The sequence below is a fragment of the Toxotes jaculatrix genome, chromosome 3 (genome assembly GCF_017976425.1).
Source record: "Toxotes jaculatrix isolate fToxJac2 chromosome 3, fToxJac2.pri, whole genome shotgun sequence".
Taxonomy (NCBI): Eukaryota; Metazoa; Chordata; class Actinopteri; family Toxotidae; genus Toxotes; species Toxotes jaculatrix.
The window spans coordinates 19344849-19365683 of NC_054396.1; the positions used below are offsets into that span (position 1 = coordinate 19344849).

Sequence of the window (20835 nt, forward strand, 5' to 3'; positions counted from 1 at the left end):
ATGTCATAAAAAACGTCATAGTATAGTAAGGCGTTTTTTTTCGACCAAAAAACGTCAAAAAATTTTTTGACTTCAAAATGTCATAAAAAACGTCATAGTACAGTAAGGCGTCAAAATCGGCCAAAAAAAGTTAAAAAATTTTTTGACCTCAAAATTTCATAAAAAACGTCATAAGGCGTTTTTTTCGGCAAAAAAACGTCAAAAAATTTTTGGACCTCAAAATGTCATAAAAAACGTCATAGTATAGTAAGGTGTTTTTTTCGGCCAAAAAAAGTCAAAAATTTTTTTGACCTCAAAATGTCATAAAAAACGTCATAGTATAGTAAGGCGTTTTTTTTCGACAAATAAAAACGTCAAAAAATCTTTTGACCTCAAAATGTCATAAAAAACGTCATAGTATAGCAAGGCGTTTTTTTCGACCAAAAAAACGTCAAAAAAATTTTTTGACCTCAAAATGTCATAAAAAACGTCATAGTATAGTAAGGCGTTTTTTTCGACCAAAAAAACGTCAAAAAATTTTTGGAACTCAAAATGTCATAAAAAACGTCATAGTATAGTAAGGCGTTTTTTTCGACCAAAAAACGTCAAAAATTTTTTTGACCTCAAAATGTCATAAAAAACGTCATAGCATAGTAAGGCGTTTTTTTCGGCCAAAAAAAGTCAAAAAATTTTTTGACCTCAAAATGTCATAAAAAAACGTCATAGTATAGTAAGGCGTCAAAATCGGCCAAAAAAAGTCAAAAAAATTTTTGACCTCAAAATGTCATAAAAAACGTCATAGTATAGTAAGGCGTCAAAATCGGCCAAAAAAAGTCAAAATTTTTTTGACCTCAAAATGTCATAAAAAACGTCATAGTATAGTAAGGCGTTTTTTTCGGCCAAAAAAAGTCAAAAATTTTTTTGACCTCAAAATGTCATAAAAAACGTCATAGTATAGTAAGGCGTTTTTTTCGGCCAAAAAAAGTCAAAAAATTTTTGGACCTCAAAATGTCATAAAAAACGTCATAGTATAGTAAGGCGTCAAAATCGGCCAAAAAAAGTCAAAAAAAATTTTGACCTCAAAATGTCATAAAAAACGTCAATATATAGTAAGGCGTCAAAATGTCACAAAAAAAGTCAAAATTTTTTTTGACCTCAAAATGTCATAAAAAACGTCATACTATAGTAAGGCGTGAAAATCGGCCAAAAAAAGTCAAAAAATGTTTTGACCTCAAAATGTCATAAAAAACGTCATACTATAGAAAGGTGTCAACATCGGTCAAAAAAAGTCAAAAAATTTTTTGACCTCAAAATGTCATAAAAAACGTCATAGTATAGTAAGGCGTTTTTTTCGGCCAAAAAAAGTCAAAAATTTTTTGGACCTCAAAATGTCATAAAAAACGTCATAGTATAGTAAGGCGTTTTTTTCGGCCAAAAAAAGTCAAACATTTTTCTGACCTCAAAATGTCATAAAAAACGTCATAGTATAGTAAGGCGTTTTTTTCGGCCAAAAAAAGTCAAAAAATTTTTTGACCTCAAAATGTCATAAAAAACGTCATAGTATAGTAAGGCGTCAAAATCGGCCAAAAAAAGTCAAAAAAATTTTTGACCTCAAAATGTCATAAAAAACGTCAATATATAGTAAGGCGTCAAAATGTCACAAAAAAAGTCAAAAATTTTTTTGACCTCAAAATGTCATAAAAAACGTCATACTATAGTAAGGCGTCAAAATCGGCCAAAAAAAGTCAAAAAATGTTTTGACCTCAAAATGTCATAAAAAACGTCATACTATAGAAAGGTGTCAACATCGGTCAAAAAAAGTCAAAAAATTTTTTGACCTCAAAATGTCATAAAAAACGTCATAGTATAGTAAGGCGTTTTTTTCGGCCAAAAAAAGTCAAAAATTTTTTGGACCTCAAAATGTCATAAAAAACGTCATAGTATAGTAAGGCGTTTTTTTCGGCCAAAAAAAGTCAAACATTTTTCTGACCTCAAAATGTCATAAAAAACGTCATAGTATAGTAAGGCGTTTTTTTCGGCCAAAAAAAGTCAAAAAATTTTTTGACCTCAAAATGTCATAAAAAACGTCATAGTATAGTAAGGCGTCAAAATCGGCCAAAAAAAGTCAAAAAAATTTTTGACCTCAAAATGTCGTAAAAAACGTCATAGTATAGTAAGGCGTCAAAATTGGCCAAAAAAAGTCAAAAAAAATTTTGACCTCAAAATGTCATAAAAAACGTCAATATATAGTAAGGCGTCAAAATGTCACAAAAAAAGTCAAAAATTTTTTGGACCTCAAAATGTCATAAAAAACGTCATAGTATAGTAAGGCGTCAAAATCGGCCAAAAAAAGTCAAAAAAAATTTTGACCTCAAAATGTCATAAAAAACGTCAATATATAGTAAGGCGTCAAAATGTCACAAAAAAAGTCAAAATTTTTTTTGACCTCAAAATGTCATAAAAAACGTCATACTATAGTAAGGCATGAAAATCGGCCAAAAAAAGTCAAAAAAAATTTTGACCTCAAAATGTCATAAAAAACGTAATAGTATAGTAAGACGTTTTTTTCGACCAAAAAAAGTCAAAAAAATTTTTGACCTCAAAATGTCATAAAAAACGTCAATATATAGTAAGGCGTCAAAATGTCACAAAAAAAGTCAAAAATTTTTTTGACCTCAAAATGTCATAAAAAACGTCATACTATAGTAAGGCGTGAAAATCGGCCAAAAAAAGTCAAAAAATTTTTTGACCTCAAAATGTCATTAAAAAACGTCATAGTATAGTAAGGCGTCAAAATCGGTCAAAAAAAGTCAAAAAAAAATTTGACCTCAAAATGTCATAAAAAACGTCATACTATATAAAGGCGTCAACATCGGTCAAAAAAAGTCAAAAAATTTTTTGACCTCAAAATGTCATAAAAAACATCATAGTATAGTAAGGCGTTTTTTTCGGACAAAAAAAACGTCAAAAAATGTTTTTGACCTCAAAATGTCATAAAAAACGTCATAGTATAGTAAGGCGTCAAAATCGGCCAAAAAAAGTCAAAAAAAATTTTGATCTCAAAATGTCATAAAAAACGTCATACTATAGTAAGGCGTGAAAATCGGCCAAAGAAATTCAAAAAAATTTTGACCTCAAAATGTCATAAAAAACGTCATAGTACAGTAAGGTGTCAAAATCGGCCAAAAAAAGTCAAAAAATTTTTTGACCTCAAAATGTCATAAAAAACGTCATAGTATAGTAAGGCGTTTTTTTCGGACAAAAAAAGTCAAAAAAAATTTTTGACCTCAAAATGTCATAAAAAACGTCATAGTATAGTAAGGCGTTTTTTTCGGCCAAAAAAAGTCAAAAAATTTTTGGACCTCAAAATGTCATAAAAAACGTCATAGTATAGTAAGGCGTCAAAATCGGCCAAAAAAAAGTCAAAAATTTTTTTGACCTCAAAATGTCATAAAAAACGTCATAGTATAGTAAGGCGTTTTTTTCGGCCAAAAAAAGTCAAACATTTTTTTGACCTCAAAATGTCATAAAAAACGTCATAGTATAGTATGGCGTCAAAATCGGCCAAAAAAAGTCAAAAATTTTTTGGACCTCAAAATGTCATAAAAAACGTCATAGTATAGTAAGACGTTTTTTTCGGCCAAAAAAAGTCAAAAAAAATTTTGATCTCAAAATGTCATAAAAAACGTCATACTATAGTAAGGCGTGAAAATCGGCCAAAGAAAGTCAAAAAAATTTTGACCTCAAAATGTCATAAAAAACGTCATAGTACAGTAAGGTGTCAAAATCGGCCAAAAAAAGTCAAAAAATTTTTTGACCTCAAAATGTCATAAAAAACGTCATAGTATAGTAAGGCGTTTTTTTCGGACAAAAAAAGTCAAAAAATTTTTTTGACCTCAAAATGTCATAAAAAACGTCATAGTACAGTAAGGTGTCAAAATCGGCCAAAAAAAGTCAAAAAAATTTTTGACCTCAAAATGTCATAAAAAACGTCATAGTATAGTAAGGCGTCAAAATCGGCCAAAAAAAAGTCAAAAATTTTTTTGACCTCAAAATGTCATAAAAAACGTCATAGTATAGTAAGGCGTTTTTTTCGGCCAAAAAAAGTCAAAAAATTTTTTGACCTCAAAATGTCATAAAAAACGTCATAGTATAGTAAGGCGTCAAAATCGGCCAAAAAAAGTCAAAAAAATTTTTGACCTCAAAATGTCATAAAAAACGTCATAGTATAGTAAGGCGTCAAAATCGGCCAAAAAAAGTCAAAAAAATTTTTGACCTCAAAATGTCATAAAAAACGTCATAGTATAGTAAGGCGTCAAAATCGGCCAAAAAAAGTCAAAAAAAATTTTGACCTCAAAATGTCGTAAAAAACGTCATAGTATAGTAAGGCGTCAAAATTGGCCAAAAAAAGTCAAAAAAAATTTTGACCTCAAAATGTCATAAAAAACGTCAATATATAGTAAGGCGTCAAAATGTCACAAAAAAAGTCAAAAATTTTTTGGACCTCAAAATGTCATAAAAAACATCATAGTATAGTAAGGCGTCAAAATCGGCCAAAAAAAGTCAAAAAAAATTTTGACCTCAAAATGTCATAAAAAACGTCAATATATAGTAAGGCGTCAAAATGTCACAAAAAAAGTCAAAATTTTTTTTGACCTCAAAATGTCATAAAAAACGTCATACTATAGTAAGGCATGAAAATCGGCCAAAAAAAGTCAAAAAATGTTTTGACCTCAAAATGTCATAAAAAACGTCATAGTATAGTAAGGCGTCAAAATCGGCCAAAAAAAGTCAAACATTTTTTTGACCTCAAAATGTCATAAAAAACGTCATAGTATAGTATGGCGTTTTTTTCGGCCAAAAAAGTCAAAATTTTTTTTGACCTCAAAATGTCATAAAAAACGTCATAGTATAGTAAGGCGTTTTTTTCGGCCAAAAAAAGTCAAAAAATTTTTTGACCTCAAAATGTCATAAAAAACGTCATAGTATAGTAAGGCGTCAAAATTGGTCAAAAAAAGTCAAAAAAAAATTTGACCTCAAAATGTCATAAAAAACGTCATACTATAGAAAGGCGTCAACATCGGTCAAAAAAAGTCAAAAAATTTTTTGACCTCAAAATGTCATAAAAAACGTCATAGTATAGTAAGGCGTCAAAATCGGCCAAAAAAAGTCAAAAATTTTTTGGACCTCAAAATGTCATAAAAAACGTCATAGTATAGTAAGACGTTTTTTTCGGCCAAAAAAAGTCAAAAATTTTTTTGACCTCAAAATGTCATAAAAAACGTCATAGTATAGTAAGGCGTTTTTTTCGGCCAAAAAAAGTCAAAAATTTTTTGGACCTCAAAATGTCATAAAAAACGTCATAGTATAGTAAGCCGTCAAAATCGGCCAAAAAAAGTCAAAAATTTTTTTTACCTCAAAATGTCATGAAAAACATTATACTATAGTGAGGCGTCAAAATCGGCCAAAAAAAGTCAAAAAATTTCTTTACCTCAAAAGGTCATAAAAAACGTCATAGTATAGTAAGGCGTCAAAATCGGTCAAAAAAAGTCAAAAAAATTTTTGACCTCAAAATGTCATAAAAAACGTCTTACTATAGTAAGGCGTCAAAATCGGCCAAAAAAAGTCAAAACAAATTTTGACCTCAAAATGTCATAAAAAACGTCAATATATAATAAGGCGTCAAAATGTCACAAAAAAAGTCAAAATTTTTTTTGACCTCAAAATGTCATAAAAAACGTCATACTATAGTAAGGCGTCAAAATCGCCAAAAAAAGTCAAAAAATTTTTTTATCTCAAAATGTCATAAAAAACATCATACTATAGTAAGGTGTCAATATCGGTCAAAAAAAGTCATATTTTGGTAAGACCTCAAAATGTCATGAAATACCTCATAGTATACTAAGGCGTCAAAATATGAAAAAAGTCACATTTTAGTAAGACCTCAAAGTTTAAATAACACTAAAACAGTTACAGTTAGCTTAAAATTCTTACATAAATTATGGCGTGGTTATGTTGAGCGACAGCCTCATAGACAGGCACTGGCAGTTAGCTCTTTGCTAAAGCATCGGCTTGGCTAAGCGGCTACATCCAATGGTCACTGGCTACTTCCAGCGGTTGACAGGGGCTGCAGTGGACGTGTTTGCCAATGTTCGGATAGGATTTTGTGACAATATGGCTTGTTGTAGTGTAGACTGTACTAACTAGCATGTATTAGCATATTTTGTCGCTGGCTTATGACTTAATTGCCAAATTATGGTCACTGCTGTTACAGATAGGAGACCGCATCAGCAAATGTATGGAAAAGATGGAAAGTACACTCCCACTAAAATCCAAGATGGCGCAGCTCAAATGCCCATGGTTTGGTCACAAAACCGAAACCAGTGCGTGACGTCACGGGTGCTACGTCCGTGTTTTATACAGTCTATGAACCTAACGTTAGGCTGGGATGATTCCGCACCGCTGGACTGGGTGAAACTAATATTTTGCATATTAAGGAAGGATCCAAACGGTCCCTCCTAATTTGAGCTGATCCCTGTTTCTACTGAAATGTGATTGGCTCAGCAACTCAGTTAGTCATCAAACTGTCAAAAGAAAACAAGAAAGACGAGCAGTGTAAATTAAGAAAGAAGCCACAGACACACACACACACACATACACACACATGCACTTAATTGCTTTTATTTGAGCAAAACCACATGCAAGGAACACACAAAGCATCTTCTTTTCCATGTTTTCATGCTACCAAATAAAGCAGAAAGTGAACAGAATTTTGCCAGTCTTTTTGCCTCTGTTCTCCGCGCGCACACACATACACACACACAGTGTTGGGGAGTAGCGGAATACATGTAACGGTGTTACGTATTCAGAATACAAATTATGAGTAACTGTATTCCATTACAGTTACAGTTTAAATAGATAGTATTCAGAATACTGTTACATTGTTGAAATCGATGGATTACGTGACGATAGTTCTCTGTTTCACCAGTTTATATTTATTCTATAAATGAACGAAGGCAACCCGATGCTTTTTCCAGAAGCCGAAAACAAACGTAAATAAATGAGCTATTTGCCTGATCAGTCGGTCAGAATTTCGGACAAGGACAGAGTCGGACAAGGAGCAGCAGGAGCGAGAGCTTCAGCCGCAGCCGGCAAAACAGAGCCGGGACAGGAATGCGTTTCTGTCTCTCCAAACCAAGCTCCCGGGCTGAATTTCAACCCCAGCCCGCCCCTGATCAATAGAGACCAAAAACAAAAAAATGTACCGGGCTGTAAATATGTTTTTTTAGGCTGTAAAGTTGGCTATTTTAACATGGGGGTCAGTGGAGAATTGCTAACTTCTGGGGCCAACCCCAGCAGCAGCCGAGAAACGCGGAAGTGATCCTCACTGCTGAAACTCCCCCCTTGGTTACGTTCCACTCTGTGCCACCTGCGGCTGCGAGGACACGCTGCTGCATTTTATAGGGTAAAAAAACGTTCCGACTACCGGCCGGGAACAGACCGGCCGTTTGGGAAATCTCCCAAACCTCCCGATGGCCAGCCCGGCCGTGATTGCAGCAGTGGATTAATTACAATCGGCAAAACTTTTTCTTGCAGAACTCACTCTGCTCACAGCCGTTTCCAGTGAATCCAGGAGGACAGCCACACTCTCCAGAGATGTGGTGGCAGGACGTGCCCTGAGCGCAGCTGCAGCGCTGCATACAGCTCTTCCCAAACGTACCTGGCAGACATGCTGAAAGAAAATAGAGATAAACCAATATCAGATGTTTAGAGCTACAAATCAAAGAAATCTGAAAACCTCAAGAAATATAATTCAATTCAATTCAATTCAATTTTATTTGATAATTTATATTTGATAATTTATTTGATTATATAACAGAGAAGAGGTCCCTCCTCCACTACTAATTCTGACGTAGACAGAAGTGGCAGCAGTAGAATTATAAAATGGAGAAACTGAATGACAATATCAAGTAAATAGGTAGATAATACATCATATTTAGTAAATATCAAGTGTAATACATGCAAAGTCAGTTTTCTCTAATCCTGCTCAGGAGTTTTGTTGTTTGGAAATGCAAAACCTTCATTATTTAAAATAACAGGATACAGTCGGTCCACCAGGGGCTGCAAGAGCTCCACAGTGTCTTTAACTGCAGGTTTGTACCTTTGTCACAGAGTTTTCCTCTCCATCCCGGGGGACACTGACACTCTCCAGTGACGTGGTGACATGAAACCCCGTGTACACACCGACACCTTTCCTCACAGCCAGCACCAAACAGGCCTGCTTCACATACTGAGCAGAGGAAGGTGCAAATTAGAGGTTATAATTAACAAAAATACACAGTATTGCCAGTCCCCCAGTTTCCACGGCGCAGCAGTTCCCGTGACAAAGTTTTTGCAGGTTCATTAGTTTTGCTTCAATTATAGAGGCTCACCTTTCTCGCAGCGCTCTCCAATCCAGCCGGCGCCGCAGCTGCACCGTCCAGTCTGTCTGTCACACTGGCTGCCGTTCTCACATTCACACTGCTGCTGGCAGTCCACCCCGAACCGACCGGCTATGCACTCTGTGTAAACATACGGCAGCATGCACAAGCAGAAACACACACGTGTGAGACGAGACATGAGAAAGAAAACAGAAACATTGTCATGTGAAAACACATGTGACAGGGAAACCTGCTCCGTCACATTTCTGCTGAGGACTGCAATTTTTTTCCCCCCCCACCAATAATTTATCGTTGGACTGAGTAAGGACTTGGCAGGCAGAGGTAGTAGCCACAGAGTTTAGAGGGTAAAGACATTCCAGCAACGGGATTAGAGGTTTCCTGAGCATGAGGAGGGGGCTGGACCTGGCACGGCTCGACAGGGGAAGGTTGTAACAGGCACAGAGGGAGGATAGTGTGTGATGTGGAGCTCAGAGGGAGAACGAGCTGGAATGTCACCGCCGGGTCGGAGGAGACTTTAACAGAACAGACTCGTCTGTGGCGCAGGAACAACAACTCTGCCAGCAAGTAACCAGACTTCAGGCAAAAACAAATGAGCTAAGGCAGCAAATTAAACTCAGACTGATGTATTTCCTGAGCACAGTAAAAACAACCACAGGCCACTGTTTTAAATATTTACTTCAGAGTTCAGGTAGTGTTATTCTTCTGTCCAGACAAACCAACGTCCTTATGGCACTGCAATATCAAAAGTCCTGGTGGTTTAAAAGGATGGATCTAAATAAGACTGGACTGGGTTACCATCTTAATATTTTTTATTACTGCATGTATTTGCTTTCTCATGCTGGCTCATATGTTTGTCCCGTTTAGCCACAGTACACTGAGTTGTACTGAGCTGTATAGTATGATGAAATGTATTTAAAACTGAGATAGATTTAGGTTGGTAAGACTCATCTGAGCTTGTCATTAAGAGAGAAAGCACATCAATAAAGGCAGAAGAGCTGATTCAACAGTACTAGCGCAGAGATCGTGAGGCTGGAGTCTGACCTTTGATGATGGGTTTTGCCTCGAGCCCATGGTCTTAATTCAATAGAAAACCTGGTTACCACGACAACAACAAGTGTAGTTTAAAATAAACAGAGGAACCGCTCATCCAAAAAACTTCCCAGCTTAGTTCAGATTGAGCAACAACAACCGCTGAGTCTGAAGTCGATCAAATGAGCAGTTGTTGAGAAAATCGAAATACAGACAGACGGGCAGATTCCTCCATTTATAGTTAGGTAGTTGATTCACCAGTCGTCTGACTGAGAACACTTCACAATCTGTACAACATTCAACAATTTCCTTGATTTGGATAAGGAAATAATGAAAAAGAGACAGAAAACCTTTCAGGATGAGGGAAACACAAGATGCACAAGATGCTGTATGCAGACAGAAGCAGCAGTTGCAGTGGTTGAAGGGAAATTCTGGTTTTGGACCAGCTGGGTCTTGTTGTTGAAGTTTTTTCCATTGTTCATTTTAGTAATAAGAACAATGCACTCAACAAATTTCTTGCTGAGATCTGGGAATATGGTGAAAAACAAGTCTAACGAGAAACATCAGCAGCCAGACGATCATAAACATTTTAAACAAACAGGTTAGCTAAACTTATCTGGCAGTGAAAGTGAGGCCAAATGTTGTCCGTTGTAAACACCCATCAGTTTACAGACTGACTTCCTGACTTGCACTGACCCTGACCTCTTTCCTTCAATTTTGACCTGTCGTACTTTCATTTAGGTTTACTGACTCCAATACATCTGCAAAAATAGGATGCGTCCTGGACTCATTTCCATTGTTGTCCCTCCTGTTTTCACTGTTCTCCAACCTTGTTAAGAAAATGATGGGCATTAAGTGTCCAACATTAAGATCAACATTAAGGTCTTTGCCGTAGCGATGTTGGTGTTCCCAGATCTGAGTATGGTGTTGTTATAAATGAGAATTTTCCTTAGTGGTGGCGGTTTTGTGGTAACACATATGGAGACTCTTACTCACAGCATCTCTGAGTCTTACCCAGTTCACAGGCTGTACCAGTCCATCCACTGGCGCATGTACATTTTCCATTGGTCTTGTTGCAGGTGGCTCCATTCTGACACAAGCAGCGCTGCTGACAGTCTGCTCCATAAAACCCTGCAGGGCATTCTGGGAGAAAAAAAACAACATGGGTAAAGTCATCTTGCGACCTCTTACTTACCTGGCGTATAGATGATCACTTTGCTCTGTTGTGTAAACTCACCTTCTGAGCAGTTGGGTCCGGTCCAACCCGGTGTGCACACACACTGCCCACTGGCCGGGTGGCAGATGCCATTGTTACGACAGCTACAGGTTTGGTTACATCCTTCCCCATAGAAACCGGTCGGGCAAGCTGCCAGCAGAGGGACAAACAATATCATTACCTCCTCATGAACTCTGCTGATCAAAAGTGGAAATTCCAGGATCTGGTAAGTGATACAGGGCATAGCATGGGGAATATCAAGTCCGTACTTTCTCATGTGTGACTGGGCTGGGTTTTCCCCAAATAACTCTGAAACCAAGCATGTTCTTGTTCCAGTGTGAATCAGCATTTAAAAGATGTCCTCTGTGCTTCGATGCTGCTCCAGATATGTCTTGATATGAACAAACAGAGCCTCTGATTCAACCCGTTTTTTGTCATATCACTAGAGTGATGCCAGCACCTGTTCATTTCATTTTCATTTCTTTCATTTTCTGAGGACCTGACACTCACTCAGGTTGCAGAAGGGACCGATCCAGCCAGCGGGACAGGAACAAACCCCACTGACATGGTCACAGCTCCCGCCGTTTAGACACAAACACTTCTCCTGGCAGTCCAGCCCAAAGAAACCCTGAGGACAGGCTGAAATACACACACACACACAGGTAAAGACAAGCTGTTAGTAGCATATATAAATATTCAGTAGGTGAGTTTGGCTCTAGGATCAAGGAGCTTCCCTTACGCTTTTCGCAGAAGGTTCCTGTCCATCCCATCTGGCAGGTACAAGCTCCACTCACATGGTCACACAACGCCTTATTGTCACACTGACACCGATGGCGACAACCAAGACCAAACATGCCTGCTGGGCACTCTGAAGGAACATCACACACACACAGTTTAGACTGACAGCCCAGTCATTTGCTGTTTCAAAATAGAGTGAACATGTCAGGTCAAGTTTTGATTATAATGTGACACAGCAAACACATGGTTGAGACTGAAAGTTCATTCTTGACCTTGGAAACACTAGTTGACAACTCAATCTCACTACACGGTTCAGCTGTTCTGTTCAGACCCTGTGGTGAGATTGGTTCATTAACTGTTGTTTCCAAGAATAAACATTTTTAATCCAAAATTTTAAGCCACTGTGGATGAAGAGTCCCTCAAATGCTCCAAATTAAAAATGGAAATTTGAACATGTAAATTTCCATGACAAGAAAAACATAAATTCCTGTGAGACAATTGATAACTCAAGAACAACTACTGAATGGACCATATGAGATGAACTGTCAACAGAGGCAAAGTTTTAAAATACTAAAATATGTACTGAGTGATTGAAACGTAAATGTAAAATGCAACAACCAACATCACTGTAATCCAGTCCTTCTCAAATAGTGGGGCGCGGTGCGATGCCGGGGGCGGGCGCGTGTGACCCCGGCATCGCACCGCTGAGACGGAGATAATTAGACAGACGAAAGTCACCCGAAAGCTAAGACGAGGAAATAGGACGAAGTGTATGTAGCGCTTGGCTTCACTGTGACGACGGTGGGAGACGAGCAAAGACCGATGTGTTTATTATCTATTTATAGTCGCGGCGGCGGGGTGGGGGGGGGCGAAATGTCTTCTTCTTGCTAGGGGGTACGTAACAGAAAATAATTGAGAAGCACTGCTATAATCAGTGGCAAAACTGTACTACTTAGGGGTAATTAAAGCTACTATATGTGGGATTTGAAATCTTTACTTTGGTGCCACCTGGTGGTAGTATCAAGAATGACACCGCAGAAGGTCTGCTAAACAAACTTAATGATTGGATGGGAAAGCAGCAACTGCACTAATTTTCACCAGCATTGTTTCATGCCACAATTACACATTCAGTGACTCAGAGATTACATTCAGTGACTTTAAAATCAAGACAAAATTAACACTGTGGCCCCTAAAGAAACAAAAACACCAACATACTCTGATGGCAGCGTGTTCCAGTGTAACCAGCCTCACAGTTGCACTGGCCCGTCACAGCGTCACAGCTGCCGTCTCCGTTCCTACAGTCACAAGTTTCTGCACAGTCAGCTCCCCAGTGTCCTGCATCACACGCTGCAGCAAAAACGTGACATTTGAGAGTTAAATATATCAAATTTTTAAATCACAAATACATTTCTCTCAGCAATTCAGCAACTCCACTTTCTCACACAATACCCTTCTGGTGTAATAGCTGATGTTAGTTTTTTTCTGCAGTGGTAACAGATGTTTTCCAGTACTGTTACCTTTCCTGCAGTTGTGTCCAGTCCAGCCAGGAGCACAGGTACACCGCCCACTAACCGGGTCACAGCGGGCATTGTTCTCACACACACACTTCATTTGGCATCCTTGACCAAAACGTCCACTCGGGCAGGCTGCACGGGGAAAAAATTATTTAAAACGTCAGGACTAATCTACCATAAGAAACTCCACCAGATCGTACGAGGATCACGGCAAGTTCCCATGACGGTTTCTGTACTGAGCCAGTGGTTGGATGAAAGGGAATTATATCTGTTCTTCCCAGTGAAAACACGTCCGAGGTGGTTTCCAGGCTGATGAAGGATTTTAGCTAAAAACTACTCCTCTGTCTTTCAGCAAGTTGGCTCCATTTCTCGTCCAAACTGCACCGCTGCATGATTTCAATATTCCACAGTGCTGCCATCCTCCTCAGCTGGTTGACTGTTTAACGCCTGTTGCTATGGAAACCTACCCCAAAAACGCACACTGCAGATACTCACAGTTTTGGCAGAGCTCTCCCATAAATCCTGGAGGACAGTTACACGATCCATTATGTTTATCACACGAGCCGCTGTTCTCACAAGCAGGGCAGGTTTGCATGCAGCCTGGACCCCAGAATCCCTCCGGACACACTGTGAAAGATTAGTATTCACATTTTCATTTTTAGATTTGTTTTAACATTTGTGTGTTTATTTTTACTAAGCTGTCAAAACTGTGCACTTACAGTTCTCACAGTGCTTTCCTGATGTCCCTGCTGGACACTTGCATTGTCCTGTCACTTTGTCACATGGGGCACTGGTGCAGTTGCATGGATGAACGCAGCCTGTTCCAAACCTTCCCTCTGGACAGTCTAATACAAGACACACAGCTGGGGTTTGTCTTAAAACTGAAGACACATGAGCCTTAAAGCATGTCCACTGTAGAGCGACCTACCTTGATCACAGTGCTCCCCAAGAAGACCAGGAGGGCACTTCCGTTGGCACTCTCCAGTCACATGATGGCACGACACTCCTGGTGGACAGGAGCACTTCTTCTCACAGCTGGCTCCATATGCACCTGGGCTGCATTCTAGAGACAGAGCAATTATTCACTATGTTAATACAACTATAATAATATTGTAAGTGTACAATAGTAAAAACTTACAGCAGAACCTTATGTCCACACTGACAAACACTCTGCCTTTCCGATTTCAACTATTTACACCCAAAAGAAATCAGAATAAGTACAAACCCTTCAGCCTCACTGGTCAGAATGATGTATGTGCAGAGTTTGACAGTAGAGGGCTGTTTTCACATTTATTTGCTGAAGAATGAAAGTTTGTTGAATCTCAGTTAAAAACTTTGATGTGGCAGCACATTTCATAGACTTTGAGAGTGATGATATCTCCCACTGGGTGAAAAGAACTGCAGACATGTTCACAAACTGTTGGCAGAATGGCTGCAAATGCAAACTAAAATAAGCTTTACACTGTTTGTTTGGATCTGGTTTCATTTGATAAGAAACAAGATATGTAACTCTACAAAACTAGCTAATTTAGAGTGTTTATCTGGTGTGACTTGGAATAATGTGAGAACGGCTTTCAGGTCAACATTTAAGGTCTTTTGATGAAAAGACCGCTCTGACAGTGTACCCACCTTCCTTGCAGGTGTCGCCCTGGTAACCAGATTTGCACACACAGGTGCCATGACGACGGTGACACTCCAGAGTGTTCTGCTGGACACACTGGCACTCCTCAGAGCAGCCCGGCCCGAAGGTCCACTTAGGACAAGCTGGAGGAGACCATGAAAAGACAATGAAAAAAGGACTACTAAGAAAGGATGGGTTCACAACAGATTTTTATATATAAAACACATGAAGAGTTTAAAAAATATATACTTTGTTAAAAATCAAACTACCCAACATTATATAAGTAGAGCTGAAACGATTAGTCTATGAATTGATTAGTTGACCGAGAGAAAAAGAACTGGCAGCTACTTTGATAATCATTTATTTTAACAGTCGGTTGATCAAAAAAAATAATCAGCAGATTATCTATGAAATTAAACATAGACAACAGAAAAATGCTGCTTTTACATTAATGCATCAGTCTTAATGATATAATGTATATTAACAGTCACAGGGAACATTATATTGTATTGAGTATTTTTACTTATACTTTAAGTAGATATTTCTGAGTAATATTTGCATCTTTTCCTTGAGTTAAATATTCAGTGCAGGACTTTTACTTGTAACCGAGTACCACAGTGTGGTATTGGTCCAAGGGTGAGAGTCTCGTGATGTTTGGACAGTGGGACTTACGGAGGTGGCAGAAGCGTCCGTACAGTCCAGGATCACAGAGACAGGCTCCATAGGTTCGATGGCATCGCCCGTTATTTGCACAGTTACACTTCTTGTTGCACTGCTTTCCATAGAAGCCCTTTGGACAGCCTGCACATGGGGGTTACAATAAGTTACAATAAACTTTATGTGTTTTCACAAAAAAAAAAAAAAGAAAAGAAAAAAATAGGAATTTTTTTTTTTGCTTTTTTGTTAAACTCACCATCCTGACACAAGTCTCCACTGACTCCAGGCGGGCAGCGGCAGCTCCCAGTGACAGGATCACAGCTGGCACCATTTTTACACTTACAGTGAAAAGAGCAGTTTTTACCAAAATATCCCTCGGGGCACGCTGTGAAATTGAAAAATAAAAGGGTCTATCACTGCTAAACTCTCGGGACTCAATTTACAAACTGAGGCAGTAGTACTACAAACAGTGTACATGTGTATACATGTGTGTCAGTGTGTCTTGAGCCAGTTCTCACTCTGATTGCAGACAATGCCTGTCCATCCATCGGGACAATCGCAGCCATTTTTCCACAGATTACATTTTCCTCCATTAGAACAGTCGTCACATGTCAAACTGCAGTCGTTCCCAAAAGTGTCATCCAAACACACTGGAAACAACAGAATGATGAGTGAGGCCCTTGAACAGCAACAACCATCTATGTTTATGTTTTTTTACAGACTATTCAAATTTAAGAATTGATTTTTTTTTTTCTTTTGTCATTTAAATTCTAATCATATTTGACCCTCACAAACATAAAATAGAGAAACTGCTACCTGACTTTTTAGGGCAGGACACTGATTTTCAAATGGAATGTTAGATGGTTATGATTGTGTCAATGTTAACAGAGATTATTACAACTTTCTGTGAAATTAGGAGTGTAGTTATACACAGATACAGAGCTACAACAATTAATCAATTGACAGAAAATTAATCACCAACTACGTTCATAGTCAATTAATAGTTTCTGTAATTTTTCAAGCAAAAATTTTACAGCTTCAGGATGCATTTCTTCATCAGGAGTCCCTCAGGGACAATAAAATTTGTGTCAGCATTGATGTAAAGAGTAACACTCTAATAACACAAATATATTCAAATGAGCTTCCTTGTTTGTTTGTTTCTTTGTTTTTATTTTCTTTTGTTGTTGTTTTAGTTGATAGTTGACAGTGTAGAGAGAGAGAAAGAAGGAAATAAGGGCAGAGAGTAAGGGGTATAACATGTAACAATGTATGAACAGTGAATGTTGCTGTTGTGTGCTGTGCACATGATTTACCATCAGGCCACTGGACAACCCAGGTCGAAACTTTCTGACATTTTTTTGACCTGATCAAGTTTCCACTTGGATCAAAATATTGTCTATTTAAATATATTTGTGGTTTGGACTCAGTGTTCAGGCGATATTCTTTAACTTTAAATGAAGTATCATTAAATGTTTAACTACTTCAAAATGAGTCCATCTAGTTTGAGCAACACAAATCAGAACCTTTGGCATCCTGCCCCAGACCTTGACAAAGCTGCTGGTATAAATAAGCCTCAGCCTTCCTGTAATAGAGGCTGTGGTGTTGAAGTATGTACGAACAGACTGGGCACAGTAATTAACCCCCATCGTGTGGTCTGTTCCTGTCTGCAGTAAATGAGTCAGCTTCACCTCCAGGGAGTCGCACTCAGGTACTCAGATACAGGTTCCCGTTAATGATAATGAGCGGTTAATGGTTTTGGAGAAAACTCACCGAATTTCTCTGCCAGGTTACTTTCAGCCCTCAGCTCCCCCTCGTCGTCTTCATAATCGTCATAACGCTCCAGAGGTTGGCTATAGTCCTGCAGCAAGGTGATCTGAGGGCGAATGAGAGGCAGCTCGATGGCACCTCCGCTAGAGAGGGCCTCAATTGCATCTTCTAGTGCTATGAAGCGACAGATGAGAGGAAAGTCAATTACACACAATACAAAAAAAATACACACTGTGGAGCTGGTTCTCACTGAAGGAAAAGCACAATGGTAAATAATACAATTAATGATGGCTGAATTCCATTTAGCTGCTTCAGTTTCAGGTCCTGGTGTGGTGCATGCTGGCTCAGTGTCACACTGCCATGGCTTTCCAGGACACTTGAACAGAACAGAGCCATTGTTAATGTTATTAGTATCACTTGTGCTTTTCCTTATATGACAAGTCAAAACTTCTGCCAGGAAAAAGACCTATTATTCAAAAACTACTACTGTGACTAGCTGGAAGTATAACTAGACCTGCACCCGGTGGTGGCATCAAACTGTGAGCCAGTTCAGAATGGCTTGTTCAAATGGTCCAATTTCTGTTACATATAAATGAGTGCAAACTTCATGTTTATGCACTCCGAACATCTCAAACTGCAAAATCCACCCCAAGTCCAGACAATTCACTTCAACACTCACAATCTGGACTGAATGACTCAGCACACAGGATGTTTTTATGCAGTACGACAGCAACAGTTTGCCAGGTTATCCGTTGGCATGTGTCTGGTGTGATTCCCACTCGCCCCCTCTCTTTACCCTAAAGGCTGATACTCACGGATGCAGGAGTGCCGGTCCTCGTCCAGACGGAAACCCCGGCGGCAGAAACACTGGAAGGAACCTGCACTGTTTTGGCATGTGTGATCACAACCTCCATTAACAGCCAGACACTCATCTACATCTGAACAACACAAACACAGCACACACTTGAGAGCTTTTCCTTCATCAAGACGGGGCGACGCTGAAAAAAGCCAAAGCTATTTAGCTGAATGCTGCTCACTTTACATGTTATACCAAAACAAAGGCAACATTGTGCATTGATGTGTTATGAGTCAAACTGGAGCTCGCCCCAGTTCAACAGAAATAAATATTCTCTCTCATAAAAGTGTGAGTGCCATCCACTTTTTCACTGAGAGCTAAACATACCGTCACAGCTACATCCGTCTGAGTTGAGCCTGTATCCTGCAGAGCAGTAGCATTCATAACCCCCGGGGTAGTTAGTGCAGTCCTGCTCACAGCAGGAGCTCTGCTCTCCACACTCGTCGATGTCTGCCAAACACAACAAGCAGGAAGGAGAAAAATTATAACCCAAATGTAGTGATATGCTTCCCTGCTCACTGACAGAATCTGTTTATGAGATAATGTAAATTGTCCGGGTTTAGCCGCCAATTAAGGTTAAAGTTACAACTTTGACTTTTTCCTTTTCGAACTACATGTAAATGTTCACTCAGGTATTCTAAAGCCAAAAAGTAGAAAGATTATTATCCTCCACCTCCTGGCCTAAAGAGCATTTTAGCATCATAGATTGATGACATATTCACTGCTCTTTAACTAAATGACTAACTCAATGATTTGGACACTGCTCTTTCCTAATAAAAAAAAAGAGAGAGAGAAGGTAGAGATTTTTTTAAGACTCTGACTCCCACAAGTCTGGCTATTTTAACAACTAGATAAAAGTATGTGGATGTTGTATGGGTATAGTTGAAAGTGGTATTAGGTTATGAATTACCCAAAACCTGTGTTGTGCTGTATTTAGGTAACACAACATAGGAAAATAGACAACATGAGGACTGATATGTTGTTAAAGTCCCCCTACTCTAGGATGATAGCTAAAAATCTGGATTTTAAGAAAAATAGTAAAAGTGGACTGCTTAAAAAATCCATCAGAAAGCCACTGCTGAAACCACCGTATAACTGAAGTATTACCAATTATTATATAATTGTGTGTGAACTCTCATGAGTGCTAATGTAATGCATCAGAATGTCTTATATCTTTTTAAAAGCCTGTTCATTAGTCCATGCGACTGCACTGCAATTTCATACCAACACAGGTTTTGAGGTCATCATCTAGTCGGTAGCCATGGTTACAGGAGCAGACAGGCCCGCTGGTTGAATGCTGGCAGTGGTGCGAACAGCCACCGTTGTTGTTCTCGCAGCTGTTCACGATCTCCATCTCAATTCCTGACACAAGTTGCCAGTGAGAAAAGTGTGTGTGTTCATTAAAAGGACTAAAATATCTTGTACCGACTAAATATATGCATTTAATAATACTGAGATAGGAGGGTCTGAACTGACTGTAGCACTGCTTTCCATCGGATCCCAGCTCATAGGCAGTGTTACAAACACAAGCGTAGGAGCCCAGAGTGTTGTGGCAGCCATGAGCACAGTTGGCTTCTTCTGTCTCACACTCATCGATATCTGTGACAAATATATGTCAAAATAAAAAAAACAGACTTAAAAGGAGAAATGCATCTGGTCAGTACTGTTACATTTACATTCACCACCATGTGCTTCTCACAAATCAAATCCATTTGTACATTTGAAAACCATCTTTGACAAACTTCTAACTCAGTATTAGTTGATACTGACAGTGGAAACATTGGCTTGCAAAGTCTGCATCATCTTTTTACTTAAAAACGTACTTTTTTTTCTTAAAAGCCACACAGCCATATTGTCTTTATGATTTATTACATCTTTTTATGAACTATATTTCTATTTCTGACCAAATCTCTCAAGCCTCTCAAATTCATTTTCATTTTCCTGGATTGAATTTGGAGACAGTAGTTGACCAAACAATTTAATCACCTACTAAATGTGGTGAGATTGTTTTAGAGACCATTTTCATATGTTTTTCCCTACGCACCATTCAATTAACTCTGAGCTCCATCAATATCCATCACAAAGTTACTATTAATTGTTACTGGTGAAATTACCTTCACAGGTTTTCCCGTCTTCGGCCAGGATGTAACCGACTTTACAGTCACAGTGAGCCTTGCCACCGTCAACTCGACACTCGTGCATACAGCCTCCGTTCTGATCTGCACAGGGGTTCTGCACTGTAATGCAAAAATCACACACTCTACATGAAAATCTACATGGTGTCAGTCAAGTAAAGAATTTTCACTTCTGGCACAGTAGTGGAGAAAACTGTAAAAGCTCACTGTCTACACCTTAATTCAGAGCATGTGGAGAGCTTTAAATCCACACTGCTGCCCTCCACCTCCACCTCATCTTTTTATTGTTCTCTTTCCATAGTTCTGCAGGAAGAGGAAGCTGTTCACAGATTCAATTACCAACAATTACAAAGTAAAAGCATTTAAACAACAGTAATTCAAAATATATTTTTCTCAGCCCTTCAGAAAAATACTCAACTGCATGGGCTCAGAAAAAGAACCCAGGATGTCAAAATACTAATTTGAGAAAACAATGACGAATACTGCTGTGATTCTTCAAAACAGGACACAGACTTCAAAACTTCAAAGCGATTATGCAATGTCTCAAGCTAGAGGAAGATAAGATATTCTCTTCAAGGGTCTGTTCAAGAGATTTCACTGAATTTGGCAGCCTTTCTTGACATTTGAAGCAAAAAATAAAAGCAAAGAATGTAACATCCTCATAAGTATAAACGTCTGGCCTGTTCTGTTGCTGTGTGTTTGTCTGTCTGTTTGTTTTTGCTTTGTTTGTGTGTTTCTCCTCTTTGGTAAGTGTGTAATTCAGTAGTGCAGGTCTGGTGGCTGGGTGGGTGGATACTTGGGATGAGTGCGGAGATAGTGTTCATATTGTGTTTGTATTTTGTAAAATTTCACTAAAAGGACCTTGATCAAAGAGACTGCTGC

General features: G+C 38.6%; 1 protein-coding gene across 1 annotated transcript in view; it reads right to left on the reverse strand.

Annotated features, from left to right (window-relative positions):
• The window catches only part of megf6b (multiple EGF-like-domains 6b), a 100730-nt gene that overhangs the window by 41205 nt on the left and 38690 nt on the right, over nt 1-20835 (reverse strand). Inside the window, exons 8-29 of the mRNA XM_041033902.1 lie at nt 19933-20055; nt 19295-19417; nt 19043-19180; nt 18146-18268; nt 17778-17900; nt 16966-17136; nt 15714-15845; nt 15452-15580; nt 15211-15339; nt 14547-14681; nt 13846-13980; nt 13637-13762; nt 13413-13544; nt 12921-13049; nt 12619-12750; nt 11405-11533; nt 11176-11304; nt 10687-10815; nt 10464-10592; nt 8412-8540; nt 8141-8269; nt 7583-7711 (exon numbers count right to left, since the gene is read on the reverse strand). Of these exons, the coding sequence (XP_040889836.1) occupies nt 7583-7711; nt 8141-8269; nt 8412-8540; nt 10464-10592; nt 10687-10815; nt 11176-11304; nt 11405-11533; nt 12619-12750; nt 12921-13049; nt 13413-13544; nt 13637-13762; nt 13846-13980; nt 14547-14681; nt 15211-15339; nt 15452-15580; nt 15714-15845; nt 16966-17136; nt 17778-17900; nt 18146-18268; nt 19043-19180; nt 19295-19417; nt 19933-20055 (2883 nt within the window). The remainder of the gene's footprint in view (nt 1-7582; nt 7712-8140; nt 8270-8411; nt 8541-10463; nt 10593-10686; nt 10816-11175; nt 11305-11404; nt 11534-12618; nt 12751-12920; nt 13050-13412; nt 13545-13636; nt 13763-13845; nt 13981-14546; nt 14682-15210; nt 15340-15451; nt 15581-15713; nt 15846-16965; nt 17137-17777; nt 17901-18145; nt 18269-19042; nt 19181-19294; nt 19418-19932; nt 20056-20835) is intronic.